Source organism: Convolutriloba macropyga, unplaced genomic scaffold (genome assembly GCF_964194025.1).
Source record: "Convolutriloba macropyga unplaced genomic scaffold, txConMacr16.3 SCAFFOLD_1607, whole genome shotgun sequence".
In the NCBI taxonomy this organism is placed as follows: Eukaryota; Metazoa; Xenacoelomorpha; order Acoela; family Convolutidae; genus Convolutriloba; species Convolutriloba macropyga.
The window spans coordinates 30,145-44,906 of NW_027452755.1; the positions used below are offsets into that span (position 1 = coordinate 30,145).

General features: G+C 35.9%; 1 protein-coding gene across 1 annotated transcript in view; it reads left to right on the forward strand.

The window, feature by feature from the left end:
• LOC142357775 (uncharacterized) overlaps nucleotides 1–14,298 on the forward strand; it is a gene marked incomplete at its 3' end in the record, with an annotated part of 41,738 nt that extends 27,440 nt beyond the window's left edge. The window contains exons 12-18 of the mRNA XM_075409311.1: nucleotides 329–499; nucleotides 5,702–5,833; nucleotides 6,105–6,306; nucleotides 6,804–7,039; nucleotides 12,273–13,069; nucleotides 13,323–13,487; nucleotides 14,137–14,298. Coding sequence (XP_075265426.1) covers nucleotides 329–499; nucleotides 5,702–5,833; nucleotides 6,105–6,306; nucleotides 6,804–7,039; nucleotides 12,273–13,069; nucleotides 13,323–13,487; nucleotides 14,137–14,298 — 1,865 coding nt within the window. The remainder of the gene's footprint in view (nucleotides 1–328; nucleotides 500–5,701; nucleotides 5,834–6,104; nucleotides 6,307–6,803; nucleotides 7,040–12,272; nucleotides 13,070–13,322; nucleotides 13,488–14,136) is intronic.
• Nucleotides 14,299–14,762: the final 464 nt, after the last annotated feature.

Sequence of the window (14,762 nt, forward strand, 5' to 3'; positions counted from 1 at the left end):
AGCGTTGAATTGATTAGATCGAATGGATCGTTTGCTTAGCCTTTTAGTTTGGTTTTTGAGCTGTAGTTAAGAGAAGTATTTTAGCGGACGTGTGTGTCAATGTGGTTCTGATTGTCAAGATAAAATATTCGTTGCCAAAATGTCAGTGATTCACCCAGAATTCTTCCCAATGATCACAATTTCCAAAAAAAAACTATTAAGCTAAGTTATTCATTTTTACGTTGCTTATAATATTTCTGAATTCACACTCATTGATCAAAGAAAATTGACTCAAAAAAAGTAAAGGATGTCGAATTCAACTGGGGGCATGCATGCAACTAATGTTTAGAGCTTGGTGTCGCTCATTCCACGTGGCAATGTGAGTCGGTGGCCAGAAGTGGAGAAGACGACTGAAGTGAGTGGATTGATGCAGTTGGTGGCCCTCTTGCACACGGCAGCTAGCTCTGTCTGGAACACAAACACCGCCTCTGAGGAAGGCACACTGACTAACGAGTCCAAGGTGGGTGTAAGATTTTAGTTTTTGGGCTCCCGGTTTAAATTTGCCACGTTGGTCGGTATTGCTGAAAATTTTGGATTATTTTTGCTACCGCGACCGCTCATAGGCATCCCCCTCTGTTTATAAATGCTAAATTCTTGAGGGTATTTTTCAGGTATTATTTTGATCATAACGTCAAATACGTGTGAAATTTAAAGACCTAGAGAAGATGATGAGTTTATAATGATGCTTTTTAAATCATCTGGTTTTGGGGGTTGAGGTTTGTGAAATATTTATGAAAATAAACGTTACATTGAAAAGTTAAGGACACTGCAACCCTTATTAACGAAGTGGTGCTTTTTGATGGTAGAAAGATTTTGAAATTGCTTGACTGGAAATGATATTAAGAATTTACTGAAACTAAATTGGAGGCAGTTTATTTTGGAAGTCTAAGAAATCAAACGTTTGTTGAATTGTTTGTTATTCGCTTTCATTCAATGAAGTAATCCACTCGTGTTTTCTGGGTAGCAAAATTTCAGCTCCTTTTCATTGGACGACTCAATTTTTGTTTCTGTCTGCTATTTTCATTAGAGTGGAATATGAGAGAGCATTTTGTTCAACTTCTCTCTTAGCTATGTTGGAAACTGTGGAATGTTTAATTTTGCGCAATTGTATTTGTTTTCTCCTTCACATAGCTTGGGTATTCTTGCAGCAGAGAAATATTTGGACTTTTTAACATTCAATGTTGTGCGAAGCGTTCAATATTACTGCACTGTATATTGAATTGTACGTTAAATTGTGCTATTTAATCTTAGCTGAGATCCTTAAGTTGAGCAAAGCTAACTCTTGGGTTTTTGGGGTTTTTTTTTGCTCTGACGCTATTTTGATTTTACGTTTTTCTACGCCTCAAACCTCACATGAGCAATTTTGTTCATCGCTCTTTAACTGCTTTTATGCGTATGGCGAACATTCGTTGCTCTCATCGGCAGTGAAATATTTACCGAATTGTGTAATTAATCTTTTAAATGCCTTAACTACATGTCTCTAAATGATTTAAATGCCTTTTAAATGTCTCTTAAATGATTCTCAAGACTTGTGTTTAGGTCAATTAGGTTTTATCGCAATCCTTTCAAGGTTAATAAAGTCCTCTTGTATAATGAAGAATGTTAGAAAACACTGCAGCTTGACCTCAGCGAAATCGGCAACTCAGCGAAATCGGTTTTTTTTGTTCAGTCAAATTTGGCCGATCGATATAATCATCGTAGAGAGTTGTGAGTGGTATCATTAGAAAGCCCGTCCAGCGTAGAATATGGAATTAAAAAGATTTTTCAATTTTTGCTTTTTATAGGGAGTTGTCGAGGTTTAAAGTTTTGTCAATATGTGACGTAATTCAGCTGTTTTTATTCACATTTTCCGTAATTTCGACCTAATTTTCGTCAATTTTGCTAAATTTTGTTCAAATTTGTTACTGTAGTGTTATTGATTTTATCTCTAAAGTTAGAGAAGGGTTGCTGATTTCTTCGATCCGAGTTTTTTGGCTAGAATTTTTGCTAAATTTATCAAAATTCGACTTTTTTTGTGAACAAATTTGCTTTTTTAGCCCAATCATTTTAAATTAGCTGGAAGTAGATACCTTGAGACTGCTGCCGTATTCTTTTTGAGCTGAAAAACGAGTTAGTTCTATACCCGCTGGCTTCCAGAGTCTTTTGGAATTATTATTTCGCAAGTTTTTTGCAAATTAAAACTCAACAAATAATTACACAAAATGCATTTTTATTTTTGACAACCTGAAAAACTTTGTTGAAAAATTGATCTGTTTCGCAACCATTTGAGCCAATGAGTATTTTGTTCTATTGCGCAGTAGCATCTGGGCTGATCTTTATCTCGTCATGGATCCTAACAAGAAAAGTTTTTCTAGATTTTAATGGGGCGCGACTTTTTAAAATATTTCCGCTATGAAAAGGTTTTTATGTAAAGTTTATTTTACTTACAAGTATTTCAGATCAGGGCTTAATGAATGACAGATACTAACAAGGAGCAACGAGAATATATTACGGTTTCAGAATAAGCTCATGGTTTTTGTGGTTCTGACCAAATGTTTTCGTAAAAAATTTTTTCATTTTCTTGAATTTTGCTTTCATTTATATTTTTTGTAGTCCAATAGTTTATTGTCCCCATTCAAAGATCCAGTTATTTTTTAGGAGTAATAAATGAACCTAGACAAATCATTCAGTTTTTATCTAATGTCTGTTTTAACTTCGAATATAATTGTTTTAAGAAAATATCGGTTAATTTTTGAACTTTGCCACTATTTTTTATCTTCTTTCTCTCATCCTCGATTGCAGACTCAGTAAAAACAAGCAGAAACCGATTTCCTGTTGGACATAAATTAATGATTGTAATGGTTATATGTTCAGTTAATGGTCTCTTTCTTTACAACGCGCTTTCAAGTTTTTTTTCATTTTTGAGCATAAATGCGTATTTTTTGTTCATTTTGTTGCATTATCAAATTATCATAATAGTGGCAAGTCCAACTGAGGAAGATTATAGAAAACGCACATCATTGGGAAAAAAGCGTATATGGATATGGTATTTGTTGTAATTATATTTTTTAAGCTTTTTGGGCTGAGACACAGTTATCTCGCAAAATTTAAGTGGACTTTTTTTTGCCTTTGCCTGTTTGTTTTTTTGTTGTTGTCGCCATATACCTGATAGCGATAGGTCTCAATTGCTTTACAAGGATGTATAATTGAACCTAGGTAAAGATTTCACTTTATAGCTGTTTGTTTTAATGACATTAAAAATGAATGAAGAAAAACTTTTTTTTTCAACTGTAAACTTTTTGCTTTCATTATCGTAACCATGTAACTCAATCTCACTAATTGAAAACCTCAATTGTTTTTTGTTGATGCGCACATTTTTTTGGCTGGGTTATACATTGTGACATATGGCTTCGACCATTGATTTCACAAAGTTTTCGAGATTTCTAAACTGTTAAGTTTTTGGGTTTATTTTTGTTCTCATCTTCTCGTAGTCCTTTTATAAGGAAAGCTCATTTGTGTTAAAACGAAACAAAAGTGACAAACTACGGTTCTTGCAGGTATGATCTTATAATTATAGTGCCTTAAATAGTGTGATATCGTAAAATAGTTTTAAGTTTTGGCTTCTTTATATATTTGTTATTTTGTAGGGTCGTGACTTAGTCTCATTATTTACAGGCCGTTTTAGCATCCAGAGAATCGCAATCTAATTCAACGCTGTCTGTTGAAAATTTAAGTCTGTTATAATTTTTGAAAATATTTGTTTTCAAAAATATATTTGGGTTTTTGAGCTTCGTCATTTTTTAAATAGTTTTTCGGTTGATTTGTAGCTCAGACTCTGTAAACACTGGTCACAAAGCGTTTCCAGTGAACAGTTTTGCATATCCATGAAGGTTTTAGCTCCAAACGCTTATTTCTCGTCTTTGTTCTACTGTTACTACGAGATTTCATAAAATATTTGAGATTTTTTATTTGTATATTTTATAGGATTTTGGTTTTCTTTTTAATTTAATCGTAGGTTCCATTGGCTTTGTAATTTCTCGCAATTAAACATTGGATAATAACATGTCTCAATTGCTTCCTATGGAGATATAAATGAACATTTTAGTAATTTCAGTTGATATCTAATGACCTTAATAACGGTAAAATAATTGTTTTTAAAAATGGAAACGTATTTTTGAAATTCACACCTCGTTGCTCTTTTTGATCGACCTGTTAGCCAGTCGCATTGAGGACAGGTCTCCTATCTCTCTAAAGAAGTATAGGTCATATCGTTTCGTTTAGGTTTTATCTGATGCAAGTTTGATTTTGTTATGATTTTATTTATTACAACCACCGATTTTTGATCGTAAATAATGTTTGTTGTTTGATATTTTTTATTATCCTTTCTAGTTGTCCTAATAACAACAACGTTCATGGGTCCTCTAGGGTGGCATTGTTGTTTATTGAATGATATGTATAGTGTTGAAGGTTTTCTAACTCTTCCTCATTTGGTAGCCAATTAACTTAAGAATGTGAAAATGTGGATGAGCGGGGTCGGAACCTTATGTGTGTACGCACATTACCGAGACTCCTTGTTGCATTTAATGAGTAAATGGTTTGTTGTGATTATTTTTGTTTTCACTCCTTCCTTAATCGTAATTTTTAATTGCTCTCGAACGAAGTTATTGTAAGCGTGTGTCTTTTTTATGCAAAATTGCTGCTTAACCGTTTTTGTGCTTTTAATCTATAACGTTCTTTGACTTCTTAAGTAACTTTTTTACGCTCGAGTTCATTTTTTAGTGATCTAATATGCTCTCATTCTAATAATAAGGTTTGTTGCTAATATTAAAACGATTGAGCGAAAAAGAAGCAAAGCCATAGTAGCTTAATGGGCAAGATGTCAGCCTGACACTGAAGGTGTCCGGGTTGCGATCCCCTGCTGAAAACCAGATTTATAAGCTACGCCGCCTATGAATTAAGTTGCCCCGCCTGTCGTTCGGGATCAATTCAACCGAAGTTAGTCGGTTTATGTTTTTTGCTTTTGTTATTTTTTGAGGTAGATTGTTTTAATTACTTGGGCATTTCATAATGTCGGCATTAGAAAGGGAGCGGAGAGTAATAGACATGCAAAAATTCTCAAGAGTAATCGACATGCAAAAATTTTCAAGATTTAATTTATACATGACAGCGTTTATAATTGTTCCAACACCACCACCACACTGTTTCAACAACTGACATCACCCCCAATATCACGGCAACACCGCACGACACCCCGCTTTACCATCGGACCATTCTCCGTTCAAGGTTCTGAGGATCGAAAGAGCTTTAGGGAAACAGATAAATTCAAAGATGGTGATTATGGAATCAGGATTGATTAACAAGTTCTCTGCGGATTGGCGTCTCATCACCCTGAATTTTTCCCGAAGACAGATAAATCTTTTGACGCTTGTAAACAAGTCGATTTTTAACGTGGTTTAAAGTTTCCAAACAAATACAAACAAAAACTGAAAATAAAAAAAAATAAAATTAAAAAGTTTGTCAGTTTTTGCTCTTAAAGCTGCTTAAAAACTCAATGACATAGTTTTCCTACTTTTCCTTATTTGGTCATTAAACAAGACCACATACGTTTGGTATTCACAAAAATGTGGTTCGTGCAATATTGTGAATAAATATATAAATATATTGCAATATAAGTATATTGCAGGTGTTTGATGTGTACCGTGATGAAGAGGAGGATGAAGGGGACCTTGATCAGGTGGAAGATTGGACTGTGCAGCAAATGAATGAAGAGTTCATCTCTCAAAAATTAACCAGAAAAGTTGAACAGCAGTTACAGGTAGGTCCTCGCACCCGTTCTTGGTTCGTTCATATTCGGTGCCAATCTTCTTTATATAAGTGGCAATTTTTAACGAATGAAACTTATGAAAATAAGTTTGAGAATGAAACTTATGGAAATAATAGTTTGAGATAGAAAGGGAAATTGTGAGCAACAAACAAAGTGAGCAATGGACAATGTAAAATCTTTTTAGTCTAGATTGTGCATTTAACGAAATCTATGAACATCTTTTAACATCATAGTAAATAGTGTTAAAAAATTGGTTAATTAGGACGCGCTGGCATTATGTGGCAATGCCCTACCTCACTGGGTACCGACTGTGATGCATTCATGCAGGGCACTGTTGCCCCTAGAGACGAGGCAGGCGTACTTGTTGGCCACAGCATTTGGAACAGCTAGGGCAATCACATGGCTCCAAGACAGACTGGATGCTGCATTGGAGAGTGCATCTGCAGCGTCTAATGCCACTGGAGGTCCGTCAGGAAGAGTCAATCATTGTTATTCTTATAAGAAATTAATTAATTTCTCTTGAACGACGTTCATAGTAGCAAATATTGTAAACGTGTCAGTCTTTTTTATGCAAATTTTTCGCTTGACCATTTAGGGCTTTTCTTCTAGAACATTTTTTGACTTCATTTGTTGGTAATATAAAGTCGGTTGCAGCAGAGCAAAATTAAGGGTCTGGTAGACGAGTGGTCAGTGCATATGGGTATGGATCTGGAGGTGAGTGGTTCGAATGCGGGTGGGGTCAAATATTTTTCCACCCGCCTGTCGTTCGAGAGCAATTCTTCCGAGATTAGTCGGTTTATGTTTTCTTTTGAAATAATTCTTGCTTCGACCGCTTTCAAAGACTTTGATGTGTGATGGTGAGAACGCTATGTTGACCATAGTGCTATTTTGGCGCTAGTACTACGTTGACCATGTTCGTCCTATTGCATGGAGAAATGGATTGTTTAATTGTGATTAACAGGGTTGCGCAGAGGTGGTGTAGGGGGATCTAGTGGTACAGACGATTCGATGGAGTTCAGAGTGGGCAGACTGAAGCACGAGAGAGTGAGAGTGACCAGAAACCCGTCTTATCATCAACATTCCTCAACAGAAGAATCGACAGCTGAGATAGAGAAGAGTGGAGAGAGTAGCAACGTGCTACTGGAGAGGGCCATGGTCATCATGCGAGTTCATGCTGATCGCAAATCTATGCTAGAGGTTGCTAATTGCAATGTTCATTCGCAGAATATTAAAAAGGACAAACAACGTGTCAATCCGTGTTTTTTTTTGTACGATAGCATATGTTTTCAAGAAAAAGTGAAATAATTAATAGCCGACGTCAGCCTCTCTAACGGCTATTATTTAGGCGCTCTCCTTTTACAATTCAAAGAATTTGAATTGTATTGGGGCGCTGTCTTTTTCAAGATTTATTCACTCATTTTCATGATTTTTGAAGTCAAATTGGAGTGGTGATTTTGGTCACGCCGAAACAGGAAATGGAGCGAAATAGCGAGTGGTTTTGCGGCGTGAAATTGTTTCGCTCTAATTTTAAAGTAGAGTGAGAAAACAGTGTTTGAACAAAAATTCGCTTTTTCGCTAGTGTTTTTTGTTCACATACGGCATTTTGACGTTGATTTTCTGTTTTTTATATCTATTTTTTAAAATACGGTTTTCCTAATTCACTCATAGTCCGTTCTAGGTCTAGTTTTTTGTTAAGTCAATGAAAACTGTTCGAATTATACGTCAGTACTTGTCATGCAAAGTTGCAATGTTTTTTTTTCTTCGTCGTATAAAAATTTCGCTTTTACTTTAGTTCACAACTTGTTCAGCATTTGGCGTGAAATCTTTTTGACTGCTCTAGGCTTGTTTCACGCTTCTCTCATTCTGTTAAAAGTGTTTGTAGACAGGAGTTGATCAGCAACGCTATTTAAAATGAACAGAGTCAGTATCAAAAAGCAATCAGAAATAGAAACATGATAAAACCATAAAGCCCAATTTTAGATGAGCGTTACTCAAACTTTGTTCTAAGTTACCATCTTTAATGCTTATTGGTATTGATACTAGCCCCTGCGTCATGTCACTACGAAACAGGAGTAAGTTCAGCTCAAAATATTTCGCAGTTTGAAATTGTTTGTATTAAAATCATTTTCAGTTTTTTCACTTGTTTCAATCCCAGTCTTGGTTATGTGAATCAACGGCGGCTATTTTTCGGCAATCTGCCGGCTATGTTTTTGATGCAACTTTAAACCGGGCTGGAAAATTTAAACTCGTGTGCACTCTGAATTTGCTTTCAATTTTCAGAATATTTTGTTATAGCTACGAAGCTGTCAGCTGAGCGGAACTATATTGCGTTTCTCTCGGCTTTTTTGCGACCCGAAGAGGAGTTTTGGTTTTCTTTACCGGAAGTACTATTTTTTCAGACACTGTTTTGACCTAAAAGCAAAAATGAGTAAAATTGCCGTGTGAACTAATTTCTGAGCGAGACAAGTTTTTTGATCTTGAGCTGCGTTTAGTAAACGACTTTTTGACTGTCAAAAGTAGTTTTTGACTGAATGGCACATATAGATAACCGTTTTTAGCCTTCTTTTTTTCTATGTAGCATATTTTTTGCTCGTAATTTTAGTTTTTGTAAAAATAATTTTATTCGATGCTATATTGCAACGTCAACCTCGGAAATTGATACAGCAGTGTTCTGCAAAGCCTAAAAATGCGTTTCATTTTCAAAATTGGCACATATTTCTTGATTTTTTAGTTAATTTTTTGCTTTTTTTCTATTAATTTCATTAAATTGGATCTTTAAGTCTTCTTTGGCAACTTTCCTTGGATAATTCATATACGCAACGCCTTTTTTTACCTCGATGTAATTTTGTTTCATAAGAGTGTTTATATGCTAATCCGATTTTGGTAGTTTTTTCCGAGTTTCGTCAGTTTTTTGTTTGTAATTTGGTTGTAGTTGCTAGAGATAGTCTTTTTGTGCAACATGAGGGACCATAATTTCGTTTCAATAAAAGTGCATTCATTTTCTGGCGTTAAGTTTTTGAAAAACCTATTATTGGAGACATCGTTTTTTTTAATTCTTCGGCTCCATTGATGATTCTTACGACCTGACTTCTCGGAATTGACTTTTTCAATGTCTTCAGTGACTTCTACTGCTTTGCAGTTAAAATTTGTGTGAGTGACGTCATTTCTGCTTTAAGGTCAGTTGCGTGACTTAAAGATCAATAGTGAGCATATAAGAAGTGCCAAATTTATATACCCTAATTCCTGAGTTTTAGTCTTGAGTTTTTGATTTTGAATATCAGTTTTGAAAAATTTATGGCTTTTTCCTTATAGACCGTATGTCATAAAATTGACAGTACGTTTCTAACCCAAAAATCTAATGGTCTACTAAAGGACTTTTGGTCAATCTGCCTATCTTGCTTCTTTAGTTGTTTCAATTCATGGAGAGCCAAAAGCGTCTTTCGCGGCTATTTTAGGCAATCTGCCGGCTGTGTTATAAAATACATATGCTAATCCGATTTTAGTGTTTTTTCCAATTTTTGTCAGTTTTAGGTATGTATTTTGGTTTTAACTTCTAGAAAGTCTTTTTGTGCAAATTGAGGGACTTTAATTTTGTTTCAATAAAACTTCAATCTTTTTTTGGCGGTATGTTTTTGACAAACAGTTAATGTTTTTTTTCATAAATTTACTCTTACAAATTTTTTGACCATTTTTTTGCAAATTGTTCCAATGTTTCCTATGCTTGGATTTTTCTTTTTCTTTTTTTTCTGTTCAGGAGGATCAAGCTTTGTCTCGGATAGCTCGTTGCATTTTCTATGTCTCGAATGCTGAACAATGGAATGTATTTGTTTTTCTTCATTTTTTAATTTTTAACTTTCAAAAATTAAGAATGTGTTTTTGTTACGGTGTTCCTTACGTTGTGTCCATCTTCTTCACATTCTAGTTTGTATCATTCTAGCTTTCTCCTGGCATCTACATTTATTTACGTTATATGGATTTTTGCAGTAATTTAAAAAATTGAATGATGTCAGCTTTTTCTTATATTTTTGTCATTTCTTTGGTTTGCACTTGATTTCATTTAACTTAAGGCAGTACTGGGAGTCTGCTAAAAAGATTTACAAGATTTTTACTTATTACTGTTTGTTGCAACTTTCTTTCGGGCTTGGTATTAATTTCATCGATTCTTTTCCTTTGTGCTGTTTATGTCTTTTCTATCATTATTTTAATTTTTGAATTAGTATGAAATCATGTTTTCTGGCGTATGTACAACAAGGAAGAAGTATGTGTTCTTTTTTTTAATTATAGTGATTAGAAATTTAATTGTATGTAGGGGGTCTCTGATTCTTAAATTTGAGCATTCGTTTCTGAAAAATTCAACTTAGTTTCTAGGAATATTATCTGCCGTTTGCTCTCTGAGGTTAGAATCATGAATTCTTTCATGGCAATTGATAGCCCTGTCCGCTTTTTCAGCCTATCAGTATTTGGACCATCTCAATTTTTTCGGACTTTTTTAACGTTACCAAACGTTTTCAATAAAACAAAGTTTTGCTGCATTTTGTTTCTCTTGGTGAAGGCGGTTTAAATTTCTCCAATTTTTAGATCAGACCTGGGGAGGTAGAGGTAATGGTTTAATACAAAAGGTAATGAATTCCGCTGCAATTACTGTTTTTTTTGAAGTTTCGACGCTTCAATTTGCTTCCGGAATTCTTCCCGCTATGTTTTTTTAAAGATCTGTTGACATGTTTTCATGATTTTTGAAGTCGAATTGGAGTTGGTTTTGGTCACGCTAGAACAGGAAGTGGTGCGAAAAAGCGAGTGGTTTCGCGGCGTGAAGTTTTGTTTTTTATTTTTTCTGGATCGTATTTTTTTTATTCACTCCTAGTCCGTTTTAGATCTAGTTTTTCGTTTAGTTTTTACAATTCTTTGAGTTGTACGTCAGGACTTGGAAGTGGAGCGAAACACGAAGTGGAGCGGAACACGAAGTGGAGCGAAAAAGGGAGTGGTTTTGCCGCGTGACTTTTTCTGCTCTAATTTTAAAGTGGAGTGAGAAAACGGTGTTTGAACAAAAATTCGCTTTATCTCTAGTGGTTTCTTGTTCACACGCGGCAAGTTCACTTTGATTTATATTGTTTTTTTTCGATTTGTTGGATCGGAATTTTTTTCTAAATGGTTCTTCCATTCCATTCATAGTTTATTCTAGGCCTAGTTCTTTGTTTGAACTAAATTTCCATTTCTCGCTAGTGTTTTTTTGTTCAGATGCGGCATTTTGAAATTGATTTTCTGTTTTTTTGCTCTGATTTTTTGCTCTGATTTTTTAGAAGCGGTTTTACCAACTCAATTTCACTTTGATTTTTACTGTTTTTTTTGGATCAGATTTTTTTTCTAAATGGTTTCCCCAATCCATTCATAGTTCTTTCTAGGCCGAGCTTTTTGAACCAAATATCTCTTCTTTCTCGCTAGTGATTTTTTTGTTCACATTCGGCGTTTTGACATTGATATTCAGTTTTTTTTTCAATTTTTTCGATCTGATTATTTTGGAAATGGTCATAGTCCGTGATAGGTCTAGTTTTTTTGTTTTGTCTATGAAAATTCTTTGAATTCTACGTCAGCACTTGTCCTGCTATCTTTTTTAATTCGCTTTACCTTTTGCTCACGTTTTTCGTTTTACGTAAGTCACGACTTTCACGTTTGACTTGTGACTTACCTCACTCACTGTTTCAATTGAATGGCTTTTAAATCCATTCGCTCAATGAATTACGCAAGATAGTGAATACAGTCAATGTCAAAAGAGCAAAATCAAAAGAGACTGGATAAACCGATAACGCCCTGTCATTAAGCCAATGAGAATTAGGTTATCAGAGTTCATTAGAGTGTTTACTAGATGATATTGGTATTAAGCTTATTAGCTTCCATTTTAGAAGCTAAATTAAGTGTAGTTTTAGAATCCAACTGAAACTGCACGCCGAATTAGAACACTTTTTGACACTGAAGAAAATAGAAAAAAATTCGGTCAATTAATCTCTTCTTTGTCTGTTTTTATCCCGATGTGCATCAAGGGCTTCATCGGCGGCTATTTTTTTGTTCTTTTCATTAAATCTTGATACTTAAAGAAGCAATGGTCGTTGAAAAAGCAATAATTTTTTTCCGTTTTGGTACTTCGTTGGTTTCATTTTCGGACAGTTAGTATGCAATCTTTCAAATCACGTAGCAAGAAAGAATTACAAGCATAGTAAACGCGTGCTTAAACGTCATAACAAAATTTTAAAGTTAAGAACAGCGCGCACACACACACACATAAACTTTGAAAGAAAACTTTTTTCCGGTACCGATAGAAGCCTGTAATGCCGTTTTTCTTGGAAGTAATCATTCGGAGGCGTTTTACCAGTTCTTTAAAGGGCTTTTAAATTTTGAAAATGATTAGTAACGGCTATAGAGTCGAGGATCTCTTTAGATTGAATTCGAGGGCGAAGAGGGCACTGGACTGGGTCCGACTCTGGAGTTTTACTCTCTCATTGGAGTGGAGCTACAGAGAAAGAGTCTTGCTATTTGGCTGTGCGATGACAGTGAGACAACCGTGGAACTAGACGAAATGGAACAGAGCGCAACCGACAATAGACAAATTCCAGATTCTCAACTGTGGAACACCAGTTCTGATGCTGTTGGACCCAAATCGTTATTCCGAGATGAAGAAAATTCACCAGAGTTGCAATCTTCTATTGAAGATCTGACTTTGAAAGTTAGAGAGGAAATTGAGACCGGTCAGAACAAATCTTTGACAGATGTTGTTGATACAAAACCGAAGTTGGATCGAGTATGGAACAAAGACAGAGGGTTATTCCCAGCACCCTATGCAGCCATTACTGATATCAAGAAAATTGAAGACATTTTCTATTTCATGGGAGCTCTGTTTGGCAAAGTGTTACAAGATGGACGAAAGATCGACTTGCCAATTAACAATCATGTTTTGAAACTTCTGGTATCGTCCAAAATTCCACTAGATACGAAATTAGATATGAAAAATGTGGAGAAATGGTTGCTTGCCGAGATGGAAAGCGCTGACATTGTGACCTTGGTCGAAAGTGTAGTAAGTGACCACTTGGCGAGCTTCATGAGAAGTCTGAAGAAATTGGCAGATCAGAAGAAACAGATCTCGAATGATGTGATGTTGTCAGATGATGAGAAAAAGGAGAAAATTTCCAGCTTGAAGTACGAACACGGTGACGCCATTATTAGTCTGGATGATTTAGAGTGAGTTCTTTGAATAATTGCTTTCTTAAATATTTCAGCTATTATTTTTTTCCTTGTGGTTTTTACTTTGCTATTTTTCAGCTGACCAATTTAAACTTTCGTCAGTGAAAAGGGGATTAATTGATCAAGCTTTGGTTGATGTAATCTTTGTCCGATCTGAGTCAATTTGTGATTTAGCGGTCCGGTCTGGCAATATAAGCAACAAAATTGAGTGGTGTCTCAATCACTTGATAATGAAGTAGTCTTGTTTTAGCATGAGTTTCACCTACTCTGCCTCCTCGACTGTCTATGGGTTCGAAGAAGTGGACCTCATTCCCAATGGTAGTCACATCACTCTCACCATCCACAATGTGGAGCAGTACCTAAGAGCACTTCCAGAGTTCCTCTTCTGTCATGGAATCAAACGTCAGATGGCCCAGTCAGTATCTCTTATCAAAATTAGACCTATTCTATTTTCAGGGAGCTAGGAGTATTAGCCGAGAGAAGAGTTAGACATTTTGTCCCCCCATCTACCCCCCAGATTAGCTGACATTATAACTTTTATGCTCTCAGGCGCAATTGCTATTTCTACATTGTAGCTTGCTATGAGTTGTTCTCGAACGTTCTTGCCACCCCTCCCTCGCTCACCACCCACCCACTGAGGCTAACCTCTATATTAAATTTGAGCTAGCTACTATCAAAGACCACCCCCTTCACCTCGCCTGTCGTCTGAGAGCAATTCTTGCGACGTTAGTTTGTTATCTTTTGCAAGTGGGCTCATAAAAACGCCGAGGGTACGAAACAAGATGGATCCTTGAAAAAAAATCTGCATCAACCATAGAACCCTCTGCAGTCAAGTTAAATTTTGTTTGGCAATTTTCGGAGTTGTTGGACCCTTTATTGATCGCCAATGCGTCATGCGCTCACTTACCCCAGTAACAGTAACAAAATGCATGTAATTTTGTGTCAACTAGTTACAGCATATGCGCTCGGGGACAGCAAATAATGTGTACCCAATAAGCTGGGGGTCAAACGGAAATGATGCTATTTTGAGCGTTGAATCTGTTTTTACTGTGAGAATGTTTCAGATTACTGAGTGGGTTGTGTGCGGTGTGTGATGTGAGCAGACTTTCGGGAGTGGTGTCTGCCGAAGAGTTGAAGTTGATGCTGTGTGGCGAACAGAGACTGCACTGGACTAGGGAAGACGTCATTAACCACTGCCAGCCAAAACTAGGGTTCACCAGAGAGAGGTGAGTAATCTGTAACTGGTTAATTGCTCTCAAAGCTATAGCATCTGGCATGCAATAGGCTCCATTAGCATCATTTAAAGCAGCTTTGTAGCCTATAGGCTGGGCTGGCTCACAACAACTGTGTTCCTTCATCCTATAAGCCAACTATTCTTGACTTCAATTACAAGACACGTTCTGAGTATATCTTCCGATGTTAGTTGGTTACGTTTAAGCGCTTAATTGATATAAGCTAGATAGTCGAAAATGTCACATTGTGTCTTAAATGCTTTTTATAGCTGCGAAGCAGTAAGCTGAGCGGAGCTATATTGCGGTGCTCTTGGTTTTTTTTACGACTCGAAGAAGAGTTTTGGTTTTCTTAAGGTTTTTTTACCGGAAGTATTATTCGTTCAGACGCTGTTTTGACCTAAAAGCGAAAGTGAGTAAAATTGCCGTGTGAACTAATTTTTTTCTGTGCGAGAGAAATT